Below are 13,428 nucleotides of genomic sequence, written 5' to 3' on the forward strand. Positions count from 1 at the left end.
ATGAAATCCATGCGAAGCTTTGTGAATAAGGACTGGAAAAGTGTTCATAATATCTCCCTCTATATATATTTAAGGGGGCTAAGGGAATAGAAAATAAGAGCTGCGGTAAGTTAGTCTCTTTATCTGAAATGTGCAGTTGCGGTTATTTGTGGATTTATGTTATTTACATCACAAGGGTTGAGCTTTAGTACGGATGAATCTGTTGTTTTGCTGTGTACAGTATGTGTGGCTGGCTTTTTTCACTTAGAGGTTTTGTCTTGTTTCTCATCCAAATATTTTAATATTCTTAAAGGGCACCTATTTTACCCCTTTTACAAGATGTAGGATAAGCCTTTGGTGTCTCCAGAATGTGTCTGTAAAGTTTCAGCTCAAAATACCCATCAGATAAGTTATTATAGCCTCCAGAATCTGCCTATTTTGGTGTCTGAGTACAGTGTAGCTGTCTTTGTAGCCTGTGGCTTTAAATGCAAATGAGCTGTTTTGCTTCTCCTGGGATATGTCAGATAAACAGTAGTCAGTGATAGACACTAACACGGATGAAGCTGAATTACAGCTCATTGGTCAAAAATCCCAAGTAAGTTTATTTGATGTATTTGTGGAGTTTATTCAAGCCTTTCTGAAATGATGAGTCACACACAAATGGCGTTTTCAGAACACACACACACACACACACACACACACAAAATGTTCTTTGGACGTGTATACGTGTTATTATAGAAACATAGTAACATGGTACCTGTCAATCAAATCGGTGGGTGGGGAAAACTGCACTTCTACGTCACGTTGTAGTGGGCCTCAAAATCACTGGGATTTGGGTGCTATTTTAACGTCGGGAAATCAAATAAAAGAGACTTGTTGTGTTTATTTCACTCCAATATGACAGTGGGCAATTGATTAACACTACATCCAGATTGCAATACAGTCAATAAATTGCAATAAGTTATTTTAGTGAAGTTTTCCAAACTAATTTCGAGAGGAGCACATGATATGATTGATCGCGGCTGGTCTTTCATCTGTAATCAGCAATAATCCAATCAGATTCAAGCCTACAATAAATAGACTGATTTCCCCCTACTTCTCTATCATCGTTTTGGAAAAATCCCCCCTTCCACCCCATCTCCTCCTTTTCCTCCCTTTACCAGGGGGAGCTCTCGAGACCTGATCTCGGACCCCCATATATACTTATTGACCAAGCAGGAGCCCAGGGCTCAATTATCTCCAAGCTCATGGTTCTCTCCTGGGACAACATGCCAAACCTGCTAATAGCGTCAAACAATATCTAAGTGTGAACTCTTTAAATAAAGTGGGAATTCTTTTAATTTGACTAAAGGTGAGTCCGTCACTGATGGTGGTCTTTTTGCCCTTTCTAATTTCATTCATTCATTTTCTTGTCGGCTTAGTCCCTTTATCAATCTGGGGTCGCCACAGCGGAATGAACCGCCAACTTATCCAGCAAGTTTTTACGCAGCGAATGCCCTTCCAGCCACAACCCATCGCCGGGAAACCCTTTTTAATTTATAATCTGCCATTTATTTCAGCTAGCTACTGTGATTAAAAGGCTATTAATGAACCTCCTTTGGCTCCTTGACATAAATGACGCAAAGACAAAAAGCACAATTCATTCATTAATTTTTTTTTCCGGCTTAGTCCCTTTATTAATCAGCGGTCACCACAGCGGAATGAACTGCCAACTTATGTTTTATGCAGCAGATGCCCTTCCAGCTGCAATCCATCTCTGGGAAACATCCATACTCATTCACACTCATACACTACGGACAGTTTACCTCACCCAATTCACCTGTGTTTGGACTGTGGGGGAAACCGGAGCACCCGGAGGAAACCCACGCGAACGCAGGGAGAACATGCAAACTCCACACAGAAAGGCACAGAAAGGCCAATTGACCCAGCCAAGGCTCGAACCAGCAACCTTCTTGCTGTGAGGCAGCAGCACTACCTACTGCGCCATGCCTCACCACAAAAAGCACAATATTACATGAAAATCTAAAAGTACCAGCAATTTACTCCCTATTCACGTATGCTCAACTGATTCCAAACTTTAATGAATTTCTTTCTTCCATTAAACACAAAAGAATATATTTTGAAGAATGTTGAAAGCCTGTAACCATTGATTACCATTGTATCTGTTTTTACCACCATGGAACTCAATGGTTACCGGTTTTCAGCATTCTTCAAAATATCTTCTTTTGTGTTTAACAGAAGACTCAGACTCAGTTTTATTATCCCGTTAGGGAAACTAAAATTGCAACAAGGTACCATAACACAGGCGAAGTTCCATGTGCACATTAGAAAATACTACTACACAACATCCATACACCAGTATATAGAAACATCCCCTCCCCCCTGGACTTATTTAATGACCTAATGGCCACCATTATAAAAGAATTTCTGGTTCTATTTGTCCTGCAAATAGGAACCCTAAAACGACGTCCTGATGGCAACAGCTGAAATACAGAGTACAGTGGGTGCATAGGATACCCTGAGCTCTCCTTAGAACATTGGTAGATTACCATTAGACCAGTCTGATTAAAACCAATGATCTTGCCTGCCACCTTCACCAGGCTGCTCAACCTGTTCTTGCTTGACACACTCAGATTGCCGTACCAAGCTACAATGCAAAAAGATAAAACAGATTGGAGAAATTGTTTATAAAACAGTGTCATCATAGAGGTACAGACCTGACATGATCTAAGTTTCCTCAGAAAAAAACAGTCTTTGTTGGACTTTTTTATATACAGCCTGGGTGTTAGGTTGAAATGTCAACATATTATCAATAACGACCAGAACTCATGAGAAAGAACTCATGAAGACACAGTAATAGGTGAGCAAATAATTAAATAAGTTTCATTAATCAACTATCCCTGTAATCAGGCAAAGATAAAGACTTAGTTTTGAACATTGGCGTTGGTTATTGATTTGCTCATGAACTAATTTCAGATCATTTTAACCTAAAGTAAGTCTGTTTTGCTGAACTTTATCCGCTGAAAATGATGGTCATTTAATAGGAATGAGTCTGACTGTGCTGACGTTTGGTAAAGCCCTTGGGTTTGTCCTGTTGCGTGTGGGCCTTGACGGGGTTAGCGTGAAAAGATTTGCCCTGCCTTCACTGGTGCCGGCATCTCATTTACCCGTCCCCCATGAGAACGCGGTGCGATGGAAAACGAGCTATCTCCATCTCTTCTGCTCTCTTGCTCCTCCAGTTAAATAAATAAGACATTACGCTGGAGGACCGAGCCTTCATTACTACATACTCGATGTAATCAGACACGTCTGTATGTTTCTGCATATTCCTAAATAGACAGATATTAGAGCGGTCCCAGGAGCCGGACCTTTGAGATAAATCTCTAACACCAGCCATCATCAGAGAAGAGATGCAGGAATTCAGCTTGAGAGATGACAGCTCCCACAAGAGATGGTTTTATTATAGTTCAGATCAGTTTTTCTTGGGTTTAAAGGGGTAGTTCATGCGAAAATGAAAATGTACTCATTTACTCACACTTAAGTGGTTCCATACCTTTAAGAGTTTCCTTTTACGGTTGAACACAATAGAAGTAGATTGAAACATGTTAGAAAACATTGACAGGGTAGTTTCATAGTAATACAAATACTATGGAAGTCAGTGGTTATGGGTTTCCAGCCAGGTTAATTATGAAACTTAATAAGGCTAATTAAGCAAGGCATTGTATAACAGTGGTTTTGTTTTGTAGCCAATGAAAAAAAATGCTTAAGGGGGCTAATAATATTGAGTATTCTAGCCGAAATAAAACAAATAAGCTTGTTAATGCATCCTGTTCATACATATCCTGCAGTGACATCAGCTCTGATACAACCTAATAATTTTCCAGGCGGTGTGAATCAAACAAACTACTTTAGATCTCAGCTGCACAGACAAGTTGCCGAACCAGGCTGTGATACCGTACCTTATTAAACTCTCAGGGCCCTATCATACACCCGGCGCAATGTGGCGCAAGGCGTGACGCAATAGTTGTTTGCTAGTTTCAGCTTGCCGCAAGAGTCATTTTGAGTCTTTAACATCCCCCAGATCGCCGACTTTGGTATAGTATCCAGCCTGATCTCACGAGAAAACATAAGTATTTTACGTTTTGGCAGTTTAGTGGCTAATTCGTACGAATTTGTACGAGTTCAGTCGTAAGAAATTGTACGATTTTAAAAAGGAGGCGTGGCATCTAACCCCACCCTTAAACCCAACCGTCATTGGGGGATGAGCAAATCGTACTAAAATGTACGAATTAGATCATAAGTATTCGTACGAATTAGCCACTAAATGAAAAAGTTACGAATTGCCGTGAGATTGTGTTGTAGTATCCGATTGCAGGGGCTGCTGAAACCTTGCATTGTACTGTTACTTAGCTGTGTTATTCAGACATCTCACCCCCAACACCTAGACATACATACCCACCCCCTGCTAGATCAGATACTTTTGGGGTCGGAAGTTAATGATAATTATTTATATTATTTTTAAAATTTCCTATTTATTGTGTTTTATTACCCCCAGACCTAAACCCAACCATCACAGTAACGTAAAAATATTAATTATTGTTATCCAGTGTCATAAAAAAATGCTACTATATTAATGTGCATATCACACTTCTGGCTAGCGGCGTATCCGATCTAGACTTTACCCCATTCTCCTGGATTTTCAGGGACAAATGTTGGCAGGTATGAGGAATGAGCCACACTGCTGTTGGAGTCATCAATCTGGCAAACTGCGCTTGAGTGGGTTTTCAACTAGGTGTGCAATACCTAGTTCAACCACAGGGTGTCAAACTTACATACTGCACCTTTAAAGGGCCATGAAACCCCCTCGTTTCAGCAGGGTGTTTCACACCTCTACTTTGGAAAAAGTCAGAAAAGTGGGCGTGTCCAGCTCTGTTTAGGGGGGAGTGTCGGAGGAACTAAAGTGGGATGGTGTGGGAGTGTCTATTTGGGCACGCGCGAGTTTCAGAGTCAAAACACGCACACGCACACAGGAGAAAGTGATGGTGTTTACATGGACATCTGTAGTCGAATTATTTGCCAAATTATTAAATGGTGGACTTTAACTGCAGTTTGGCTCTTTCATTCAGGGAATTCATTCATGCCCCTCACGACAAACGAGATATTTGATTTGAGGAACTGCTGTAAGCGTGTATTTTTCATGCAATGTTTGATACCGCACGGCGAATGAAAGAAAAAACGCTCAGCATTTCCCGAAAACTTAGATGCACACGGCAGGTAGTGTCAGTAAGCCGCGTGTGTTATTCCGGTCACAAAATGCGGTGAAAATCCTACACGAGGTTAAAGTTTGGTTGTAGTGCTAACATGTTTACACTCGGTGCAATAGTTTGTTTGATATGAACAAACTGAATAAACAAAGAGCGCTGGTCGCTCACTTACCAAATCTGTAGAGACAGGACAATCACCAGCAACTAGAGCCGCGTTTTTCTTAAGAGAAGACTACAAGCGAATCCGGATCTCAGCGTTTGCAGATGAGAAGAGCTCTCAGGTAAACAATAATCCTCCTTAGACACGTAAGTTATTGTTGTCGAGCGTCGCGTACACTGTTAATCCACACGTGACTCCAGCTGAACTCTCACAGAGAGAAAATGAAAACAAAACTTAACTGCAGCAAACTATAAAAGCAACACTTCACGCTTGTTTTGCCAACACAACGTGGCGCCTCTAAACACAAGTCGTCTAAACACTGTGACAGTAATGAATATTAATGAAGTTGCACAATAGAGCGTTCTGATTGGTTTGAACCAAGCTTTACTCATGCATTAATGCATCACACTCTGAGACGTAACAAGGCCCACTCTGGCACAGACGTCCAGTCTGCACGCTGGATTACACGCTTTTTGAAATAACGCAAAAACAACCAATTTACACTTTTTATTGAAATATATGTGTCCTAATAGTGTTTTTAGCAGTGTGGGACACATATACGACTGTCAACAGCTCAAACACATGTGTTTTGGTGTTTCGTGACCCTTTAAGTAAATATATATATATATTAGGGATGTAACGGTATCAGAATTTCACAGTACGGTAATACCTCGGTATGAATGTCACGGTACGGTATTTATTGAATCATTTACAGGAAAAAACAAAACTTATGAAAATACTCCAAAAAAGTGCCAAAAGTGTCAATGACATACAAATTAGCCATCTATCTGTAAGCTTTGAAACAGGAACTTCAATTTTAATAACAAAAAAATATTAAACCATGTAAAAAAATTAAGTTTCAATTTAGTATTGTTGAAAACTCATCACATTCAACATTTAATCACTCACTCACTTAGATAGAGATGGATTTAAAGGAAAATTATCATATAAATATAATCTGGTAAAAGCTGGTATCTCTGGATATTTACAATGTGCCCTGCAACAGAAAAAAACCCTCTCATTTGGGACTGAAGTTTCTGGGACAAGAGAGATATGACTTGGGCCAGGTTGACAGCAGTGGGTAACGTTGTGCATTGTCTTTCCCCCACTTGAGAGGACAAACCATGAGTAAGATAGAGGTCTCATGTCTGCATCAATCTGAACAGTGTGCTGACAACACCGCTATTCAGTACGCGCGCGACAACACAGCTGATAAGAACTCGCGCGACAATACAGCTGATAAGAACTCGCGCGACAACACCGCTATTCAGTACGCGCGCGGCGACAACACCCGCTTTAGAGTTTTCCAGCTCTTTTTCATCCCCGCTTCTAGCAGCACACTCCATTTCCGCATTACTGGATCTGTAGCGACAGCAGACCGCAAGGGATGATGGTCAAGCATGGGCTGATGGCAATTGTAGTTTTCGCTACCTCCCGTTTGCTTCATTCGCCTGAGCAAAATTTCTCAGAAGACCTATAGTTTTACCGAGTCATGCGACTTCGGTAATATCGATAAAAAATTAATATTGCGGTATGACGGTATTTACAATACCGTTACATCTCTAATATATATATATATATATATTTTTTTTTTTTCTTTTTTGGGGGGGATACAATTAATCTTTGCCCTGCAAATAAATGTTTAAGTACATTGTTGTCATGTACATGTACCTTCAGTGAGTTCGAGTCTGTCTAGACAGGAGCTGCTGAGAACACTTTCCACGAATAATGCTGGAATATCTTTATTTTCATTCCTCCTACATTCGTATGGCTGCCTGTCTAAATACCCCAGCTCACTCACTACTGAACGTGAGATGATTACAGTAACAGCTTTAAAGGCCCAGGACAAAGAAGAGGAAAAACAAGCCGTTTCTGAGAACTAACACTAGCTGTGTTTATTGTTCTTCGCTTCTGTCAAAAGGCATTTAGATGGAAGTGCGTCATCCGTCCATTCATCTGCTTTCATTCCTGACATCTGTTCAATTCTAAGAGCTGCTCGGACGCATAAAAACCAGCAATCAATAAGGTATGAGGTGTAAAACTGTTCTGTGTTATTAAATAAATGCTGTTTACATGTTGTAAATGATCAGAAAGTGCAAACACAGCGATGGTTGCCTTTAGATACAGTATGTTTCCTGTCTGGCTGAGGTGGCAATTTCCTGCTATTGTTCTGAAGAATTTGTGTGATCTTATGGGAATGTGGCGTCCTTTTCCTAATTCTGTTTAAGTCGAGGTTTATTAAGGTTTACCGAAATCAACCAGGTAAATATATTCTATTCATTCTCATTGCACTTGTCTCGTTTGTAGTTTATCATGTGTGTTCAAATGACATGCATTACATAAACATCTAATTGCAAAGACACGCTTAGGCAACTTGTTGTGACACTTTTATTGCAGGGCATGTTGCACATTTGACATTGTGTAATAATTGATTACAATACACTCAAAAAAACAACGCAATAGAAGAGCCTCTTTTGCTTTGCCAAAACCAATTTAATAAACAGTTCCTATATATATATATATATATATATATATATATATATATATATATATATATATATATATATATATATATATATATATATATATATATATATATATATTAATAAATATAAAGAACATTTTATTAATAAAACTAAACATTTATAATTAAGTTATAATTATAATTATAATTAATAAACATTATTTATGTATGTCTTATAGTGTTATTTACTGTATATATATATATATATATATATATTTATATATATATATATATATATATATATATATATATATATATATATATATATATATATATATATATATATATATATATATATTTATTTATTTGTATATTCATTCATTTATTTATTGCTTTTAGTAAAATATTCTGGTTTTTTTCGACATTTCCTAAGTGAACTGCTCTGTTAAAAAAACTGTTAAAAAATGTAGATACTTATAAAAGTTACCTGTCATTTTCCAGATTTTAACTGTAATTGTACAGGTTATTGCTGCCATTTTACTAACTATTACTGCAATTATACAGATTATTACTGTCATTTAACAAATTATTATTGTAAATAATTTATTATACAGATAATTAATGTGATTATTAGGATTATTACTGCAATTATACAGGTTTCCGCTGTAATTATTTAGATGAATTAGTGTGATTATAAGGATAAGTACTGTAATTATGCATGTTATTACTGTAATTATACAGATTAATTAATGTGATTATAAGGATTATTGCTGTAATTATGCAGGTTATTACTGTAATTATACAGATTAATTAATGCGATTATAAGGATAAATACTGTAATTATGCATGTTATTACTGTAATTATACAGATTATTAATGTAATTATAAGCATTAATACTATAATTATGCATGTTATTACTGTAATTATACAGATTAATTCATGTGATTATAAGGATAACTACTGTAATTATGCAGGTTATTAATGTAATTATAAAGATTAATTTATGTAATTATGCACGCAATCTTGAGGGTGAATAAATTTAATCTTGGGTGAACTGCTCCTTTAATTACTGTGGATGCCAAAGGTTACCAGTTTAAAACATTCTTCAAACTATCTTCTTTTTATGGTTTGGAGCCACTTGAGGGTGAATAAACTTGTATTTTTGCGTGAACTGTCCCTTTAATCTGAAACCTGCCTTCAGGTCAGATAAATGTTCAGCAGAAAAAAAAGAAAACTCAAAGATTTGAAATTTTATTTTGAGGTGAACTGTCCCTTCAATTACTGTGTTTGCCAATAGTTACCAGTGTCCAACATTCTACAAAATATGTTCTTTTTTGTTAAAAAATAAACTCAAAAATTTTAAACCACTTGAGGGTGAATACAATTTATCTTGGGTGAAATATCCCATTAACCCCTTACTGTGGATGTCAATGGTTACCAGTTTCCAACATTCTTCAAAATATCTTCTTTTGTGTGTGTGTGTGTGTGTGTGTGTGTGTGTGTGTGTGTGTGTGTGTGTGTGTGTGTGTGTGTGTGTGTGTGTGTGTGTGTGTGTGTTTTAAAAAAAAGGAAATTCAAAGATATTGGAGCCACTTGAAAGTGAATAAACTTGTATTTGGGTGTGAACTGTCCCTTTAATCTGAAAGCCGCCTTTAGTTCAGATCAATGATCAGCAGAAAAAGGTAAACTCAAAGGTTTGAAATTTTATTTTGGGGTGAACTGTCCCTTTAATTACTATGAATGCCATTAGTTACCAGATTCCAACATTCTACAAAATATCTTCTTTTGAGTGTGTGTGTTTTTTTTTGTTTTGTTTGTTTTTTTAAGGAAACTCAAAGATTTGATCCCACATGAGTGTGAATAAACTTGTATTTTGGTGTGAACTGTCCCTTTAATCTGACACCCGCCTTCAGGTCAGATCAACGATCATCATAGTTCCTCCTTGCTGATCTTCTTCACACGTCACGGATCAGCAGTTTTCCGCACTGTAAACCTGCCGCTGTTACTTTGAAGGAGCTTTCGGGTGGAGGAAATTGAGTTAGTGAAGTGAACAGGGTCAAACCCAACAGGAAAGAGACGCTACGGGTGACGCGTGGATATGTGACACGATCCCAACTGTGCGCGCTCATCCTCGCCATAGGGTGTCTCTGGGAAGCGTTTAAAAATAAAAACAAATACACAAATCGATCCATCAATAGACAGAGCTCCTAATAAAATCGCCAGTTCGTTTTTTTTTTAGAAAAAGTAGCCTATTTGCAAACTATATTCGGATGTCCTCCAGCAAGCTCCACGCTTTCCCCCCATCTCTGCATGTCTTTTATGGTCTCGCGCTCGTTTCAGATTTGCCTTATTTCACGGTTCAGTGGATGCACTACATGGTGAGCTCGCGCGTTCTCATTGGTCAGCGGTCGAGGGCAAACTCTACACTTTCCCCATTCAAACATCCCTCCTCTCCTCCTCACACGCCTCCTTAACATAACTCAAACTTATCCATCACAATCACTTTCTCATAGTCGGGATTAATTATTTAAAGACTGGAAGAAAGCTCGAAATTAAAGGCTGACAGAGACGAGACAGGTGAGCATGCGTTTTTGTGGTTGTTGCATTTTTAATCAGACTTATTGATGTAGTTTGTGTGCATTGCAAACACGTTTGTTGCATGCACGTGGAACTGTTTTGCATGCTTTGAGCTCATTGTGCTAGGTGTCGCGTCCTTTACTCGATTGCAATGTGTTGACAGTGTAGAAAGAGGTCGTTTGATGGATAACGCGCACTCGCTAGGTAAGGCGCTTCAAAATGTAATATAATACGCTCTCGGTCCTCTTCGGAGGAGAGACGATGCACTTACTTAACAGTCCTGTTGAGCCTCCAGTCACTTAATTGGCCACAGATGCGGAATTCTATGCTCTTTTACCGTTTAGAAATTGGATGCATTTGGGAAAGTTTATGAGGCGAGCCCAGCTCTCGCCCGCAGGAGCCCGGGGTCTGACGCTGCGAATATAAATCGAGCGAGTTATAAGACTCCTGATTTATTCATTACGGTCAGTGTGTGTTCAGGTATAGAAAATGGCTACACCTCATGACGGACAAGCGACGAATGCATTTGAGTTTCCATAATTAGCACGAGAAGCATTTTCGTTTATTAGATTATTCGATCATGGCATGTCGTTTTATTGTGTGTAATCCTTAAATGGAAAATAAATTAATCAATCGACATGTACGAAAACAAACATTTTGAATCAATTTGAATTTAATTATTTATTAAGAATATCTCGCTGCCTCCAATATTAATGCCATAATGTGTTGTAATAAGCTAGTAGTTGAAACAGTTATACTTTATACACTCAAATGATTTTTGCTGCTTGTTTAAACATATTTAAAATTAGTTAAAAACACAAGATTTTAAGATTTTTTGTTACAACTTAATTTTTTAATGTTCAATACACTTGACTTTGTTACATTAACCTAATCAATTTGTGTTGGAACAGCATTAATACATTTTGTGGAACTCTACATTATTTACAATGATAGCAATTAATTCATTAGTGGTAATTCCTGCCCTGTAAAAATATATGAGTAAATATTATTGACTGCTTTTGTTTTAGGTCATTATAACTTATTAAACTAAGTTAATCATTTTCTAACTTAATTTTTTTAAGTTACGCAAGCTGTTTTCAGTCAGTTTAACATGATATGAGTTCAATTGACTCGGTTATTTTGATTCAGCTTAAAAACTTAAGGAAACCAGGATGTTACTGTGTAAAAATTTGCTAAAACGAAGGCCGTCTTGTTTTTTCTGCTTTAAAATCTCCACCACTCAAATAAACAAAAAACTGTTTAGTCTACATCAACATTGTACTCGCCATTCTTCCATTCCATCAGCCTGCTATTCATGATAAATGGCCATTTAATTGTGAGCCTGAATAAACTTTAATAGCGTTCCAGTTATCAGATTGCGCGCAATTCACTAATAAAGATTTGATGTGTTTACGTTATTGCCGTGTTTTGATATGGCCATCCGTGTTTCTGAACTGCTGTGGAATGTTAAATAATTCTAGTGCCAGTCTGCTCTGTAATTGCAAGCCGAAGGAAAGGCAAAAGACACCGTCCCCGAGGTGCCCTTTCACCCGAGACTTTGTAAGCTACACTTATTAAAACGAAAAGTGTTTCAATATGTTGGCTGCTGCAGAACCAGAAGGGGGCTGGGCCTATATATTTCACAAATTTCTTATTGAGCCTTTAAGTAAACACACTTGAAAACGAAAGAACAATGAGTAACTTTTATATTTTATACTTAAATTATTAAATATTATTGTGTTATTTACATTTACTGCTAATGCCGCCTTTTCTGCAACCGTAATGCTTCATGAAATGGAGGCCTGTGTTGTTAATTTAAAAAATAAGCACATTTTGATTCTCTGGGGGGATGAAAGGTATAGGCTACAATTCTTAAACGAATAAATGCAGCTCTGTGTAGAAGTCCTCCTCTCATATAAGCTCATGAACCAGATCTGACCCCTCCATTTAGATGGCTGGATGTGGTTTTAACGGGGTGAAAAGCAAGGTGTTCTTATAATTCACAATAACAGCTTTATGTTTTTAAATGATTTGAGCAGAAATACAGTGTATGCATGTCTTTTCTTATTGATGAAACGAAAATAACACTGCAGGGTATAAATACATTTCTTAGAGTCTCAGATGCAAATACATTTTTTTAGAGGAAGCATGGCGTGGCAAAAAGGAAGGGGATTTCAGGGATGGGGAATTCGTTTCTGTATAAATGTGTGAGAGATTAATGCATGATCATAACGGATTGGATAATTTGCTCCTTGTAATGTACTAAATTTACCAAATGAACAATGGAGTCAAGTTAATTGTTTAAACGCAAGACAATTGACTTACGCCGGCAATCGGAATTAATTCAGAATTGGGGGACAAATGTTCTTTGTTTATTTTATTATTATTATTATTATTATTATTATTATTATTATTATTATTATTATTATTATAAATAACTATAACTATTATTATAAATATTAATACGTATTATACATAGTAGTTGTTTTGTTGTTGTTAATATTATTAAAATTATCATCATCATCGTTGCTATTATTTGTAGTTGTAGCATAATAATAATAATAATAATAATAATAATAATAATAATAATAATAATAGGCTATTGTTATTATATAACCTAACCTAACCCTTTATTTTATTTTATTTTTTGCACTGGGCAAACTTTAGTTTCCTCTAAATTGACCTGTAGATTTGTGTTTTTTCAAGGGGCCGTGAAGTGAACATCATACATTTCCGGACTCTCTGTCCAATGACAATGTTTCAGACCGTCCCCGACACTTCGTCTTACGTCAAGGTAAGACACCATCGTCACCACGAGCAGGTAATGTCAGAGGAAACAGACTGTAATTCCTAAATTGCCCTTTTCCTCTTACAAGCTACATTGATCACTGATGTAAATGGCTTGTATAAACGCGGTTTTCCGGATTCACATCTCGTCATATTTGAATTAACATGGATGATACGACATGAGGGGCCTTTAGTT

General features: G+C 37.2%; 1 protein-coding gene across 6 annotated transcripts in view; it reads left to right on the top strand.

Annotated features, from left to right (window-relative positions):
* Window positions 1-10,343: 10,343 nt before the first annotated feature.
* Window positions 10,344-13,428, top strand: part of fli1 (Fli-1 proto-oncogene, ETS transcription factor) — a 67,598-nt gene continuing 64,513 nt past the window's right edge. For 2 of the 6 annotated variants that reach the window (XR_015514154.1, XM_087291569.1), the window contains exons 1-2: window positions 10,344-10,445; window positions 13,152-13,266. Coding sequence is in view for 4 of the 6 variants with exons in the window: in XM_087291569.1 (XP_087147695.1) it covers window positions 13,195-13,266 (72 nt within the window). In the remaining 2 variants the exon portion in view is untranslated. Of the gene's footprint in view, window positions 10,446-10,589; window positions 10,650-13,151; window positions 13,267-13,428 lie in introns of those variants that run through there. The other 4 variants (XR_015514155.1, XM_087291572.1, XM_087291570.1 and 1 more) reach the window with 3 other exon arrangements.

The sequence above is a fragment of the Danio rerio genome, chromosome 18 (assembly GCF_052040795.2).
Source record: "Danio rerio strain M-AB ecotype USA chromosome 18, GRCz13ab, whole genome shotgun sequence".
Classification (NCBI taxonomy): Eukaryota; Metazoa; Chordata; class Actinopteri; order Cypriniformes; family Danionidae; genus Danio; species Danio rerio.